The 15,878-nt window shown below is 37.2% G+C and overlaps 1 protein-coding gene across 12 annotated transcripts in view; it reads left to right on the top strand.

Moving 5' to 3' along the window:
• The window catches only part of ERC2 (ELKS/RAB6-interacting/CAST family member 2), a 419,948-nt gene that overhangs the window by 124,738 nt on the left and 279,332 nt on the right, over nucleotides 1-15,878 (top strand). For all 12 annotated transcript variants that reach the window (XR_011154642.1, XR_011154644.1, XR_011154643.1 and 9 more), the window contains one exon: nucleotides 4,079-4,246. Coding sequence is in view for 9 of the 12 variants with exons in the window: in XM_069027749.1 (XP_068883850.1) it covers nucleotides 4,079-4,246 (168 nt within the window). In the remaining 3 variants the exon portion in view is untranslated. The remainder of the gene's footprint in view (nucleotides 1-4,078; nucleotides 4,247-15,878) is intronic.

The raw sequence follows: 15,878 nt of genomic DNA, 5'->3' as shown, positions 1-15,878 counted from the left end.
GAAGGGAGAGAATGGTGATACAGAAGGGGAGGAGCTGGACTCTTGGGCACAAGTACTGGCTGCAGTGTGTGCTGGAACAGAGGTGCCTCAGGAAGGGGATTAACAGTGGGTTATAGTTTTTTTGTCATTACCCCAGCTGTGGTACTACAGCACACTTAGGACTTGAGTAGGACCTTCAGGTTTAGTTTAAAAAAAAATACAGTCAAACATTTACTTTAAATGTATCTATTTATGATGGTAAAGTAAATAATTCTTAACAGTGAAACACAGTAGTTCTGCTCCATGTTTTACTTCCCCATGGAGCTCCATAGCACTAAGCTACTTTCATAAATGATATATGTAATATGGCATCTAAGTTAAACAGTTAACAGTAAGGAACTTCAAGGAGTAGACATCACTACTGAAGCTGGCCATGAGTGGCGGGTGATGACATGAAGATTAATAAAGTTCAGCTTTGAATTTGGCAATTTTTGCCACTTACATGAACTCTTTTTTTCCAAAAGTATAACCCAATTCTAAAGTTTTTACAGTATGTTGTATATATCTAGAGCAAGTGACAGAGTTTATTGTATTAAATAGTTGAAATAAGCTGCTGAGGAAAAAGAAGTTAGACAAAATTAAAAAGCAATTTACTTGGAGAGAGGTCTTTGAAATACTTCGTGTTAGCTATCAGATCTGTTTTGCTTTATTTTTCTGGAAAATTATGGTGTTCTTCAGACTGCCAAATTTTACTTGTAAATATACTGCCAGAGCTTGGGAAAAATAAGTGAAGGACTCTTAAAATTAGGTAGTGTTGAGTGAAAAGCCAAAGAGAGGGGTTTTGTGTACCAGAAATCCTTATCCTTTCAAATATAAAAATGTATATATCTGTTGCTGTAAAATGACTTGCATTTAATTTCCTTTCAACTCATATTTAAAATGCCTTAGATGTAAAAGAAGTAGTAACAAAATGGCAGACATTCCTCATAGTGTACTGGCATGCTCCATCTAGAATACTTCATCATTGTGTTATTTTTGGGAGATGTGATTTCACAGTACCATTTTCAGGGAAGAGACGATTTCTTATATTGGCAAATTCACCCTGGCCAAAAATGAAATAGTGTATTTTGCTTCTGGTTGTCCACAAGACGAGGAACTGATTTAGCAGCATTTTGGTTTTCTACCATCTGGAGGTTCTTATTTGACTTATGAAATGATGTCATACACGCTTAGTGCTGAACAGATAGTGAAAGGTCGCCTGTAGTTCAGGCTGAGGTAGTTTTATTTCCTATTAAGAGGAATGTAAAAGTCTTTGTTCATGATTACTAGAGGCAGAAAGAGGACTTTAGGGAAGGAGAAAATGGCTGACATAACTGATGTTCTCCTAAACCTCCACATTGCATTGCCGTGAATAGAAAATCAATGTGCACACCCAAGACCACACACAATATGAGTTGTCTTTTCCCTCTCCCAGGCTGGCACTGGCTCAGAGTTCTGCTTCGGCTTTCAGAATGGCTCCTTGCTGTGAATGATAGTTTGGGGATGATATACTTATTCCATCAAAATACTTCATTGTGTAGGTGGATTTTTGGATTAAAGTGCTCTGCTGTATCAGTCTCAAGATGAGGAGACGTAAGAGAATATCTATGTATTTGGCAGATGTCTTCTGCCACCTAAGGCTGTGGTGGACATGCTGTGCTCTTTCCTTCCCAACTCTTGCACTGTCCATGTGTGAATTTGGGTTGATGGGATTGAGATTCTTTGGCTGTTTCTCAGTGCAATTGAAGCCGCACTTTGGTTATGCTTTAAAGACTTTATTTGAAGTTAAAGCAGGATTTGGGTCTGAGAAGCTGGAGTGGACATGGCTCTGCTCCCATTTCCCATACAGGTTGTCACTCTGGACATTCAGAGCTATTTCCTCTCCACCCTCCTTGTTCTCCCAAGTTTTATTGCCTAAAGCCCTCCCCCCCCAATCCTAAATTCAATCTAGAGAGCCCTGCTGACAGGGTGTGTGGGAAGAAATTTGTGAAAACGGCTGAGAATTGTCTGCTCAGCCCTTGGGGTAGAGACTGCATGGGCATAGAAGAAAAGATTATTTACTCAGACACTGCCTGGTTCAGCCAACAGGACAGAACTGCATCAGACATGTGGAAGATGTTGTGTTATCCCAGCCACGGGGGAATGGTGTCAGTGCTTTGTTTATCTGGGCATCTAATCACCTCCAACTCCCTTGACTTGAAGCTTTAGGCTTCTGCCTTGTGGCAGCTGGAAAAGGAGCCTGGCAGTGCCTGACCAGGGAGAGCTGCTTGTGGAGCTCCTCAGCTGCAGCTCAAAGGCCCAGCAGAGATTCCTGTGATTTGACTTCAAGTATTGCTTTCAGACCTGCAGCAAATTAGTGATTAAGAGTAAAGAAGATGTGGTAATGAGATTCAGATGAGGTCTTTTATGTTTATTAAGAAAGGTATGAAAGCTTGCTGCTACTGCTACTATTATTTCTTGTTTTCTAATTTAAAGAAGTCATTTTTCACCCTTACTGCACGCTGCTTACAAACTGAGAGATCCTATTACTGTCATATTGTAAAAAAAGTCTTAAAAATAAAATAAATTCAGTGGAATATAAATCTTTTTTCCCAGTGTATAGAAAGGCAATGAGCCATTTTAAAATCAGGAAGAACATGCATTTTGAGATCCAATAGATCATCTAAATTAGTCCCAAAGCAAGTTTTAAAGTAGCACTGAAAATACTTTTGCTTTGAGCAAATTTAGCATTACTAAACTCAGAATATACATAAATATAGATTTGCTGATTGTTTTGTACTTTGATAGTATTCTGATTAAGAAGGGAGAAAATAGCTTATTAGAGAAGACCCTTTCTGTCTATCCCATCTGCAGGACTTAAAAATGCATAAGCCTTTTCAGTTTCTTCCCTCTAGCTTTTTGTTATGAATTAACCTTATCCATGTCTAGGTAATATAAATTTTAAACTCTTGTTCTTTATTTTCTAAAATTTGTATGTTTGAAATTTGGATTAGTGAATCTAAAATTTCTCACTTGCCTGACTGCCTGCAGCTCTCTTGTAGATGAAGCATTATTCTAAATTGTGACATCAAACATTCTCAATCCAAACCTTGTCTTCTCAATGGTTAACCATGCAGCCAAAACAAGCCTGTGAGTCCACTTAATGTGAAACCTCATGGTTCAGAGCTGCAGAAAAAGCCTCTGTTCAAGTAAACTTGTCTCTGTAAAAACAAATGATTGCTCTGCTTTTATCTTAATTGTCTGTTTTCCATGATGTTTATTCACCTACTGACTGAATTTCGTGGGTATACATTTTCTTGTACTATTTTATTTAAAAATAAGCTTTCAATAGTATAAAGGTCACATTGAAAAAAAAAAAAAAGTCTCTCTTGGTTTTCAAAAACTTCATATATGATGAAATTTGTTCTTTACTCCCAAATATTCCCCATGCTCCCAGTATTATATACTGAGAATTGCTCAGCAATTCATTTGTAGCTGCTTCTCTGAACCAGAATGTGTGAACAGTGGATGTGCTCCTGAAGGCACTAATACAGATCAGGTGTGATTCTTGTAGTAATGATGGTTAAACCCAAACATATTTTGTTTTTTTAATGAATTGAGATCTCTGCTCTTTTATTACTGTTAGAATTACATTAAGAGAATAACAAATTTGTATGCTTGAATATTTACACATCAAAAAATGAGAAAGTCAAGGGATGCTTACATATTCTGGGCTGTTGGAATTCTTTTGGGTTTTGTTTTTTGTTTTTTTCTAAAGAAGAAAAACCCACCAGTTAGGTATGCAGAGCATTTTGCTTAGGAAAATCCTTGAATATCCCTTATTTTGTTTGTTGGGGATTTGTGCTTACTACAGAGAAATAGTCAGACCCATTTGGTAAGAGACTTGCGAAATAAACACTGGAGAAGAGTGTAACAAGTAAAGCACTGTCTTCGAGCTCAGTTTGGAAAATTACATAGAAGAGAAATGAAAGATCTCTTAAGTGTGAATAAAAGAGTATTAGAAAAAAACACCCTAATGATCTATACTGAACCCTAAATATGTCTGATTTACTTGCTGTAGGTTGATGCCTTGCGGTTACGACTGGAAGAGAAAGAAACCTTTCTGAATAAAAAAACAAAACAACTTCAAGACCTCACAGAAGAGAAAGGAACCCTTGCTGGAGAAATTCGAGATATGAAAGACATGTTGGAAGTAAAAGAAAGAAAAATTAATGTCCTTCAGAAAAAGGTAAGATCACTGAAAGGATATGTTGTATAACTTTTGAGGCACATTTAAAGGAAATACTTCTGTTTCTTAAAGTGTATTACTTTTAATATATTAAAAAGATGCAGCAAGTCTGTAATAGTAAAATTCTCTAAAATAAAATGTGCTACTGTTATCCGTGGGTACATTTTTTATAACATTATATCTTGCATATATTTTATCAGAAAAATATTAGATGCTACAGTAGTTACAAAATTATTGGAGTTAAATGGAAGTACTAAAAATCCTGATAAAACTTCTTATCCCTCAACATGAGGGATTCCAGTATCCTTATGAACACTGATTGCTACTCTTTCCAAATAATGTAAATAAAATGTGTGGGCCTGCTAAAGGATCAGGATACTGCATTTTTAGCCTGAAGGGCTTTCTTTTCTGGGGGGAGAGGAGGGGAGTGGAGAGGGAGTGGAGAAGGAACCTAAATTAAGTCAGTTATCTGCTTTCCCTGTGGTCTAAAGACATTAAGAAGGGAGGCTCCCTTCAAACAGCCAAATAGTCTTCTCATTTTCCACAAATTCAACTAACTGCATTTGCTCTCTTTGGGAAGTTGGATTCAATCATTACAGTTTCCACCTGGGGGAGTGGGGAGGGAATTTCCTGTAGAGGCAGCTCTGCAAGGGTTCTGCATACAGTAACAGAATGTTCATTTCTCTATCCTTTTTCTCATGCTCACAAAAAGTATTTCTGTTACCAGGTGTGTGCTGTTTGTGTCCTGTGTGCCACTGTTTACCATACTGAGATGCACTTGTGAGCATACCGAGAAATGGGGGCGAAGTTCCTGGCATCACATATATTTTACTGTTCTTCCCTCCTTTCACAGCCACTCAAAGAATGTCTATTCCTCCTTACTCTGTTATTATGTAGATAGTTCATGTTACTGTGGTTTTCCTCCAGGATTCATACAGGGTTCACATGGTCTAGTTGTGCTTCTGTCTGCAATTGCTTAAGCGGTGAATTTAAAAAGCCAAGGCCTTATTTTCCAGAAACTGAGAAGGCTGCTTTTCCAGGCCTGGGAAATAAGGCCTATCAAAACTGGAATATAAGTACACATCCACTTTAATCCTATTTCTGAATATTTTCCTTGTTAGCAATGCTGATGAACTAAAAGAAAGCAAACTTCAAGGCTTTTATCCTGTGCTGAATGCTAACTAGTTTTGGACATTTCTTGAGCATTCTGAAGAACAGAATGCATCTTTTCTTACGGTTTGCATTCTAAAAAAAACCCCCAAACCCCTGAACAAACCAAGAGTTTACAGTTTCTCTTGTACTCAGATCTTGAGGAAATGGGTCAGTAAGAGGAATATGTCTTCAGTGGTGAAAGCTCTGTGATGAGTAACTATCACAGAGCTACCAGCACTGTCTGTCATGGCTTTGTCCTCAGAAATATGCAGCTTAACACTTTTCCCATTTTTAATAAATCATGGCCATTTTATTAGGGTGTGCAGATGGTCTTGCCTCTTTTGCACCTACTTCTTAGTGGACATAATCATTCTCAAACTGCACTCTCTCTCTTCACTAGATCATAGAGTAAAATATGTCATAGCCTCATGAGCTCTAGCATACAAAGAGATAAATCCTGCTAACAGCTGGGTGGGAAATCAGAGTTAGTATTGAACTGATTTTTTTTAGAACTGGAAGTAGCACTTCCAGTAGCATTTTCTTTTTTGGAGGTTATTTCCCTTTACTGGGGGACTTGTGAAGTTCAGTTTTTCTGCTATGGGCTAAATACTGGGGTTACTTAGAGAAGAATTAATTTTGATGCATACTTAGAAAAAAAGCAAAAATATATTGTGTTTGCAGCACATAAGTTATGTGTAGATTTGTTTCTCTGAAGCATTTTTAATAACCACATTCTTTTAATGTGTAGATATTAGCATGCCCAAAATTACTAATGCCAGATTGTCATTATACCATTATTTTGTTTATAAGGAGAAGAATGTTGGATTTGGAAAATACATTTTTAAAGTTACCCTTAGGTCACATTTTCAGATTTGGATCTTTATTTTGCTTATGTTCTCTTCCAATATTCAGTCACAGATCATTTGACTAAAGAGAAATTTGATTGAAATATTGTCCTGCTCTGCTCACCCCTTATTTAAGTAAATCTAGAGTCTGATGCTATAAATGATGCTTTCAGTGTTTACTTTTCATGTACCTGGTATATGATTCTGAAGTAGAAAATCCTGTATGTCACCAATGCAAACCCAGGCTTTTACACTCATCTGGAAAAAAAATAATGACCTACTTGTCTGGTTAACCCAAGTGTTCACCTTCATTTTGGCATGATTAGATCATGATTTCTTATTAGATCATGACTTCTCATGTTTGGTGTCCTTGAGCATTCCAGTGTCCTTGGCAGCAGATGAAATGAAATCTCACCGCTGGGTCACAATACTTGCATGCAGAAAGGAAGATGTTCTTTGGGTTTTTTTTCCAAGAAGCTTTCCTGGCATTGGTGCCTTTCACTTCTAGGTAACTTTACCCTCACCAGATGCAGTGTCCCAGGGCATTCATACCTTGTTCAGTCCATGTGTTCTGCCAAAGGCAAAGGGAGCACAGCTCCCTTTGGAGCAAATGCAGATTGTTCATTTGGTTGTGTGTTATTGCAGAAGTATGGTGGAATATGTGTAGTACCAACTCCTAGTGCTGTAGTATTGTTATAGCAGTATTTTTGAACAGTCCTTTTTCAGTGGTTTTCAGAGAATGTAGTAGTGGATGCTGTGCTTTGAGAAAAAGATTGTCCAACGTACCTGTTTTCTTTCCAGTTTTGACAACATGCCTCTCCAATTGCAAGCGTAGCTAAGAATATATTGATAGAAAAGTATTTAATCTATCCTAATTACAGTAATTTAATCCTTTATTTTAATCTAATTATCATTTTATCTTTTACTTTCTAGATTGCACATGACTTTTGCTTTCCTCCAGTTTTTGCTCAGCATCTGACCTTTTGGCCACTTCTTCCAGTATTGGTTTCACTTTGGGATGGCAGCCAGACATGTCTGTGTTGAGGATTTAGAAACTTGTTCTCATTGTGCACATAGTTGTGGAGAATTTAGGGAGTGGAAAGCAGGATGGACCATTTCCTGTGACACTCAGGAGGTGGAACAATGACTGGGCCTCACAGTGGATTGTCCTGTGTTTACATACCTTCCCTTGTCCAGGACTGCTCTGGTTCTGGCTTACTCTCCTGAACACCCTTCTGAAAATGAAGAAAGTGCTTCTAGTTCTTTGCAGGTTCTCTCTGGACATCAGATTCTTCTGAGTGTAATATTATAATGCTTGCCTCCATTTTCTTCATTCTATTCAGGACCAAATTTTATACCCTTGTATTTTTGTTTACTTTTGATATGAGACTTGTGAATAACCAGTTGTATTCCTGCCTTCAGTTGTTGATGCAAGATAGATGGCTACATCTCTCTCCACTCAGCCTGAAGTACTTCACTCAGCCTAAAATAATATTTGTTTTAATGGTTGTATTCAAGTAACTGAAGAAGGAAGAATTTGTGTATAGTGCCTAAAAATATTTCTGTCAGTAATAACCTGAAAGGGAGTAGGAAGGAATATGTAACTTGGAAATATGCAATTTCTAATCTGTATTCCTTCTCTTATATACATTATCTGCTGTATGAGGGGAAAGGAGACAAAACCAAACCCTGCAAAACTCCCTTTGGAAACTGTAGCAGTTCCTTCTCTTTTCTGGATAGATGTCACACTGGGGAGGGCAGGAGAGGTTCTGTTGAGGGCTCCCTACCAAAGGTGTGGAAGAAAAACCCAAAACAGCTGTGGTGCAGCCCATGGGATGCCACAGGAACAAACACAGGGTAAGCAGTCGCAGAAAAATTTATGGGCTAGATAAGGATCTGATGGTGCATTGTCCCTCCGTGCAGAGATTTGGGTGTAATTTTTGACCAAATTGAAAAACTGCTGCACTATTCAGTATAATTTGCAGGCTTAAGGGAGGCCCAGCACTGGAGCAGCATGTGTTTAGAGGATTTGGATCAAGGTAGATTGGCATGGAGTAATAATAAACTTATGTCAATGTCAGAGGTGCAATATTACTTAATATTTCTTTCTTTTAGAACCTTTGGCACCACTGTTCCATTTTAGTGCCAGTAAAGTTGGGTATGCTGTTTTAATAGCCTTGTTTAACCTGGCAAAGCTAGTCTTACACCTCATATCTGTCAGTTTAGCATGCAGAGGGGCAGACCTCAGAAATCTTTATGTATTTCTTACCAGAATGTCCCAGTTCGATGAATATGGCCGAGTTGTAGGCTGGAGGGCAAAAGTGCTGAACTGGATGATGTCCCTTTTTGCTCCCAAATTTTGCCTTTTGTACAGTAGGTAGAAGTGGAGTCTTTTGTCCTCTAGGAATCTACAGATACTTTAAAATTCCAGTTATATACTCTGACGTAGGACTTTCAGTGTTGAAAACAGTAGCTGTTGAGACCAGAACAGTGTACAGGATGTAGACCTGGATCATATTAGGACAAGAACTTGTGCAAATTCTTTTGTGAGGACTATCATAAAAGAACACCAGCTAAAGGGGGCTAATATAATATTCTACCTTGCTATATAACTATTCATGTAAAATGTTACAGTTTCCATCTTTAATAGTTTAAGCTTTGTGATTGATGAAGTGCTACATGACTAAGGGCCTTAACCTACCAGCTAATTAGCATTTGTAGGAAATGTCATAAAGCCTTAGTTCTCATGTAATAATTGGAATCTGTACTTGGAGTGGCTGGACTATGCACTTTTGGTGATATTGTCCAGTTTGTGTTAAATTGTGTTGCACAGTTAATTGGAGGCATTGCTGTTGGCTGTCTTCTAAAAAAGAGGAAATGTACATGTGGTTAGGTTAGGAGTGATTGGTGTAAACAAAGGAGTCCTACTCTTGAGCTGAGAATTTGCATCAGTATTACTGCTTGATGCAGGCAACGAGTGGAATGTGCAAGCACATTGATAGAAGATGCCTTTGGGTTCTTTTTTTTCATGGTTTAATCAGCTGGGAGCATGTTTTCGTATACCTGGAAAGGGGTCAGGGCATGACAAAGGACATTTTTTATTATCTTCATCAAATTCTATCAGAACACTGTGAATAGGCTGTTATGTGAGCTGGGGTTTTGCAATCACAAATCAGAGATCTGTTGTATTTCTGGCATCAGATGAAAAATTCTGAACCAGCTGTTCTGCAAAACAGGTCAATGTTCTGACTGTAGATTTCAGGTGTTAAAAAAAATAAAATTAGGGAGTCTTCCTGGTGTAGCATGAATGTTTTGATCTTACAAAGCTGCTATGGTAACTATAAACTGTTGTATTATTTAAGAATTGAATCTTGTAATAGTATATGTCCATTTTAAGAGTACAGTGTTCAGTGTACTGAATACTAGAAAACTGTACTTTGTTGGCTACTTAGGCTTGTAGCTTTGCCAAATCATGGTATGCTTTTCAGAGCAGTCTGAAAGTGAAATGGAAATAAATACAGTCAATTGTTCATCCAGGGTTGGTGGTATTACTGATCCCAATACGTTATCAGAAAAATGTGTCCTCAAGGATTCTGCACAATCAAATGCAACTTTGGGACTGAACACAAATCCCCTTTAAGCCTAACTAGAACAGCTGTTGGGATGCTCTCAACCTGTACACAGAGACACAGAGAACAGCCTCTTCAGATCAGAGCCAGGGATCATTTTCACTTCTCTTTAGCTTAATTTCCCATTCTTTCTAACACATTACACTACTAAGTTTTTACGGTTCATAAAAATCACTAGAAATATGTGACCTAATACACATTCACTTAGTGATGCCAATCTGAATGTTCATCCAGCCTAAGGCCATAGTTATGAGTCTAGGTAAATCCTTGCACATTGAAATTCAGGATCATTATAAACTTTTCCAGCCTGTGCTTGAATCAATTGTCCTTTCCAATGAATTTTGTACCCACTGAGGCTAGAAGTCCAGATTCTGTTCTCCCCTCCTCTATTCTTGATGACCTGCTTGCTCCTGCTGTTCTTTTTCAAGCCTACCCTTCAAAAGGAGAACAGTTGGATTACACACTTCTGCTTACTGGCCTATCTGAAAAAAAGCACTTATCTTTGTAGGAGAAAACCACCAAATTCTTCAAATACATTTTCATGAGATTAAAAAATTGAAAAACTTTTATCAGATGCCAGTTCTGTAAACATGGTAATTTTTGAATATCAGGTGTATTGTAAATCATGGACTCTCAAGTAAGAACTATTAACTGCAGTTGTCTACACTACAATAGTAAGTTATTGTAGATCAAGTTATTCTAGCTGGTTTTGAGAGGGTTCCTCACACGATGAAGAGAATGGGGTTGTTGAACACTCAGATTGTTCACAGCATACACAAGTGCTCCTGGACACAGCATGTCACCTGCAAAGTGGGACTGAGCTTAATGAGGCACTTACATAAGGGTTTCACACTGCTGGTGTGACACCAGTGCTGCTGGGGAGGAAGGAAGCTGCCCTTCAGCTCTGAAATGTCAATACTAATTAACAAAGTTATCTTTAAATAAGATAGTAAGTTTTACTCATGCTGAGGAAACAGCCAACTCACATGCTGGGAATTTTAAGCTGTGTGAAGAGTAGTATTTTCTTTTTAATAGAGCTGGGCGAAGTTTCTTTTGAAGTGTGAAAGAACTCAGTTATGTGTAGTGTGACTGGGCAAAAATAAAGCAGAAGTTGTCATATTTTGGAGGTGCAGTAGACCATGCAGGAATTATTTAGGGAGATTAATGGCTACCTATGTCTCTGAAAAAGAATCAGAGAAAATCAGAATTGTTTAGGAGAAATACATATTTTTTGGAAGAAATGAAATTTCTCTCCAAAAAATGTAACAGAAGTCTGCTGATTGGAATTGAAAATAAGGGAGAGTTTTAGAAGTGTAATTGAGAATAATTTTACATAGAGAGGTATCCTGCTGTCATGACTCACTTGGAATTTTTAGCTGCTGTCTGAGGGTGTATTCATGTGATTCCCTGCTCTTGGAACTGCATCTTTGAGTGGCAGCCTGGCTATTTCCCCACTGTCTCAACATGACAGGTTCAGCTGGTTTTGTATGTGCCACCATTTTAGCACTGAATCCTTGACAACTCATTGAAATGATGTGAAATCAGATCCCCCAAGAAGCAGTGCATGGAGTAAAGTATTGCTCAAGCCCAAAAGGCTTGTAGGTCTTATTCCATGATAATCTTTTCCTTGGAAGCTCTTTCAAGGTCCATGCTCCAGGTGACTGATTTGTGGCAGGGAGGAAGGAGGTTGGGTGGCTTCTCACCTTCAGTGACTGACCCAGACACTGATGAGGGGGATTCACAGGGATAGGCAGATCTCAAATCATAATTTTTTGAAATGTTCCTTAGGAAAATAAGTGAATCAGCTTGTTAATTATATGCAGTAAATCCCATGAGAAGACAATTTTAAGTTGCAAATGATTCAGAAATGATACATTTTATGTATGATTTCATCTGAGAGATGAATTTTTTTATAGTCTGATGTGTGAAATATTCAACAATATAGCAACTGAATAATTTATTAAACCATCCTTGCCTAATCCTGAAATAAAGAGATCCCACTGCCCTTGTTCATCTGCTTTTTAGGATAGGCAGTTACACTTGATCTGCAGCTTTACCTAATGTATATCCAAGTTTGTTATAGTGGAAATAAAAAAGAAACAGTTCCTACTAAATGTAAAAAGTAGGGTTATGCATTAGCAGTTGGGTTTTAGCAATATTTTAGTATATTAAAACTCTACCCCTCTGTTGGCATAGAATCAACCACCTTAATTTATACATTGCTAGAGCTCCTTGATGTTGGCAGTTGTGCTTTCCGGGTGGTATTCCACTGCTGTCCTCTGATTGAGCACTCTGTGACTAGAGACTCTAATACCTTAGTAAATTGGAAATTTAATCACATTTGGAAAAGCATCACCCTTCACCTTTGAGTGGAGCTCTTATTGGCTTTATGAAATCATGAAGTTCAAAGACTCAGGAGTATGCATGCAGATAAGTTTAATGGTAACAATAAATGAGAATTGTTATCTTCATACTTCTCCCTTCATATTATTGTTACCAGATGTGGCCAGAACTAGTGGTGCCAATTTGGTCAGATTGCTTTGATAATTTTCTTGTTGCCAAGTAGTGTGTATTTCTTGGTGGGAGAATCAGCAGTGGTATGTTTGAATATGAGTAGAATAGGTCCAACTTTAGAATGGAATCTGAATCTAATTCACTTCCTTCTAACACACCTGACTTTAATTTTTAACGCCCAGCCAGGCACAGTGCTAAGATCAAAGTGAAACAAAGAGAAGGGAGTAAAGCAATTCTTGGAAAGTAAAAAGCAAAATGGCATTACACTGTGTAATCTTTTTATATGAAAGAAATATTGGGCTTATTTACCATTCACTTAAGAATAAATCTGCAGTAAATTTGCTAAAGGTAATTATGCCAGCAAACCCCCTTACTTATCAGGGAGAAAAATCAGGCCCACTATATTTATTGTCTAAGAGATGCCTTAATTTGGCAGCAAAAATCTGCATTAATGTCCCCAGAAGGGCACAGAGTCCTTTATTGCTCTCTGCTTAACCCCATGCCAAAGTGACTGTACACCATGGGAGCCTCTGCACACTGCTCTCTCTGTAGAACCTTCTGCTGATCTTGAGGGAGAAGCTGCTAAAGGTCCACAGGAATCTATCAAGTCTTCATCTTAAAGCTTGTTGACAGACAGGACTGGGAGGGTGTTAAAGCATAATTTAAATTTGAGTGAAATATCTGCTGTGTCCTATACTAAAATCTTTATTCATGGTTTAGTCTGAGGTTTTGTCGTGGCTGTCATAGGAACCATAAATAGTTTGATTTGAATGTTTATTTAATAAAAATCCATGACTTTTGAGATTCTTTGAATGTTGGGAGGTGGATGTGATAGTAAACAGCTGAACAAACGGGAAGAACTTCAGAGTATAGAACTAGAATATAGTAATAGAAAACAGGACTTTGCTAATTTAGTTGCAGAAGAGGTCATCCCTGTAAACTGTCCATGGGAACCTGTCTTGGTGTGTTAGATTTATAATAATTAGAATTACAAAAACTTCTTTCATGGAATTTTGTGTTCATCAGTTCTCACTGTTTCCACATGTCAACTGTTGTTGGTTTCTGTGTACTGTCAATTTATGAAATATAATTCATCCTCTGTCTTGAAATTTTTGGATTGCAACACTTTCCATGAGTCCTTATAAATCATTCCAGATTTGTGCAGGGGGAAGAAGATACACCCATGGACAGGTAGCTCTGTCTCTGACAGTTCTGTAGCATTGGACTTGCCAGCATTCAATCATTGAAAACCTCCAAACTGTCTGTCATCTGAATGGCAGACACCGAAAATGGAGGTGTTGTCAGACCACTGTAGCTTTATTGTTATGTGATGCTCAAGTTTTTTAGGAGAATTTTACAGTTAAAATTAGGTGCAGGTTCTCGAGGAGAAAGCCTGATAAAAATTAATTTGTAATAATTCTAATGCTTGCAAAAGTAGAGAGATAAAGTAGTCAATCTGTGTAATACATTGATATAGCCACCACCTCTAAAGGACTTCCAAGTGTTCTTAACTTCAAGCTCCTAAGTCACCACTCTTGTGAGGATTTTATCCAGTGTCTGTCAAACCCCACCATGCAGAGGGGCATGTGGTTCAGGGAGTGAACATGAAGCTCAGTGGGAGACTGCATCTGACAGTTGCTGAAACTTCTCATTGTCCAGCAAAGAAACATAAATCAGAGAAAATATATGGCATTTTGGTATAGTATGAGTATGTCAGTGTCACTGACATTGTAGCAGCAGGTTACCTCCAAATGCAGCTTCATCTTCAGGATTTTCCTGTAATTGCCAAAGGGACAGTGAGTGTTCTTCATAGATCCTTTCATCAAAGCCTTTACAATAAATAAAAAAAACTGAAGGAAGACAAATGGATAAAGATGGCTAAATTGATTAATAAATTCTAGGTATCAATGACCTAATGAAAAACTGATTCGGAGAGAAAAGTATTTCTGTGTCATAGATGTACTTAAAAATTTTCCTTTATTTTTGTGTAGTTGATGGTATTAGAGCGAGGCTGAGTTTCATGTAAAAACCTGCTGGTTTTGAGGAGATACGAGATAAAGAAAATTAATTGAATTTTTTTTTTTTTTAGAAGAGGACATTTTTCATACCAAAAGCAAACTATCTTAAACACAAAACCATATCAGATTACAGATTACTTCCTATTCAGACATTTCCATAAAAGCATTGCTGTCCTACCTTTGCTGCTATAGAGAAACTAAACTGTTCAGCAGATGTTGATTAAAGACATCCAAGTTGCTGCGTTTAACATTTCAGTTTAAGTTTAGTGGTGCTTTGATAGTTTATATGTAGAAAGACTGTGTCTGGCCTGCACTAACTAATGGTGAAACTCAATATGTGCATTGTCTTTGGTGCAGCCATAGTGAAAATATTAAATTACATCTCACAGTAACAAGAATCTGAGTTCTCTGATGAACATTTTGAACACTTCAACTCTTAATGGGTCTAAACCTACATACATTTACCATATGTTAATTTAGAATGATTTAGAAAAAAACATCTCTCAAGAAAGGGGGCAGGGATCTGTTATCCTTCTGCAAAGCTTTTCTTTCATGTAAATGTATTCCACTGTCCCTTATATATGAATATAGATGGTTTCTGTAACCAAGGAGCTAAAAGGAAACTTTCCAATAGAAAGAATATTATTATTTCTGATTAATTACTGCCTAACCATTTAAGCTTTGCTGCTATGGGGTTTTTTTCCTACTTTTTACCACTGGTACTTCAGGAAACTCATATAAAATAATACCATATGAAACTGGATTCTCCATTACAAACTTTTTAATGTGCTTTCTAAGGCCAGGGTGCTCTTATAGTAGAAATCAACCTAGCTGTATTGAATTCCTATATCCATTATTTGCAGTACTGAGGGGACAGCACTGTTATTTTTACTTTTAATGTAATTTTTTTTTGCTAGTACAGCTTTAAAATTTTTTTTTTCATTTAAAACAAATTTCAATTTTTAGGGCATTACTCCTCCCTTTTCAACCTTTCTGCAGCTTTATGCCTTGATTTGAGAGTAAAGTAATGCAAAGTTTAATATTTTTCCTCTGTTGATTTTGATGAAGTATTATATTATTAAGTAGAATATTTTACAAGAAAACTAGGAAATAAGAGAATACTGGAAATCTCAAAAAAATTTGTAAGACTGTGGAAAGAGATATGTAATTAAGGACTAAATATGACTGAGCAGTTCTAAAGCACTGTACTTGCAATTTTTTTCCCTTCAGGTGCGAAATGTCTGTGATTAACAAGTTCCATGCAATTAATTTATCATTTTGAATTAGGAGCAGCACATTTATCTGAAAGTTTCTCAATTAATGAAAGTATACTGGGATTTCTCAGTGTTCTGAAACAATCAAATAAAACTAACATTATCTCTCAAGTGATTTATCTGTCTGTACTTTTGAAGTCTTTATACGAAATATTTCATATTTAACACAATTCTGTGTTAAAGTGATTTTGTGAAATTGT

This window comes from Aphelocoma coerulescens, chromosome 12 (genome assembly GCF_041296385.1).
Source record: "Aphelocoma coerulescens isolate FSJ_1873_10779 chromosome 12, UR_Acoe_1.0, whole genome shotgun sequence".
NCBI lineage: Eukaryota > Metazoa > Chordata > Aves > Passeriformes > Corvidae > Aphelocoma > Aphelocoma coerulescens.
Note: the sequence above shows the minus strand (reverse complement) of the source record. Positions and strands in the feature narration are given on the sequence as shown.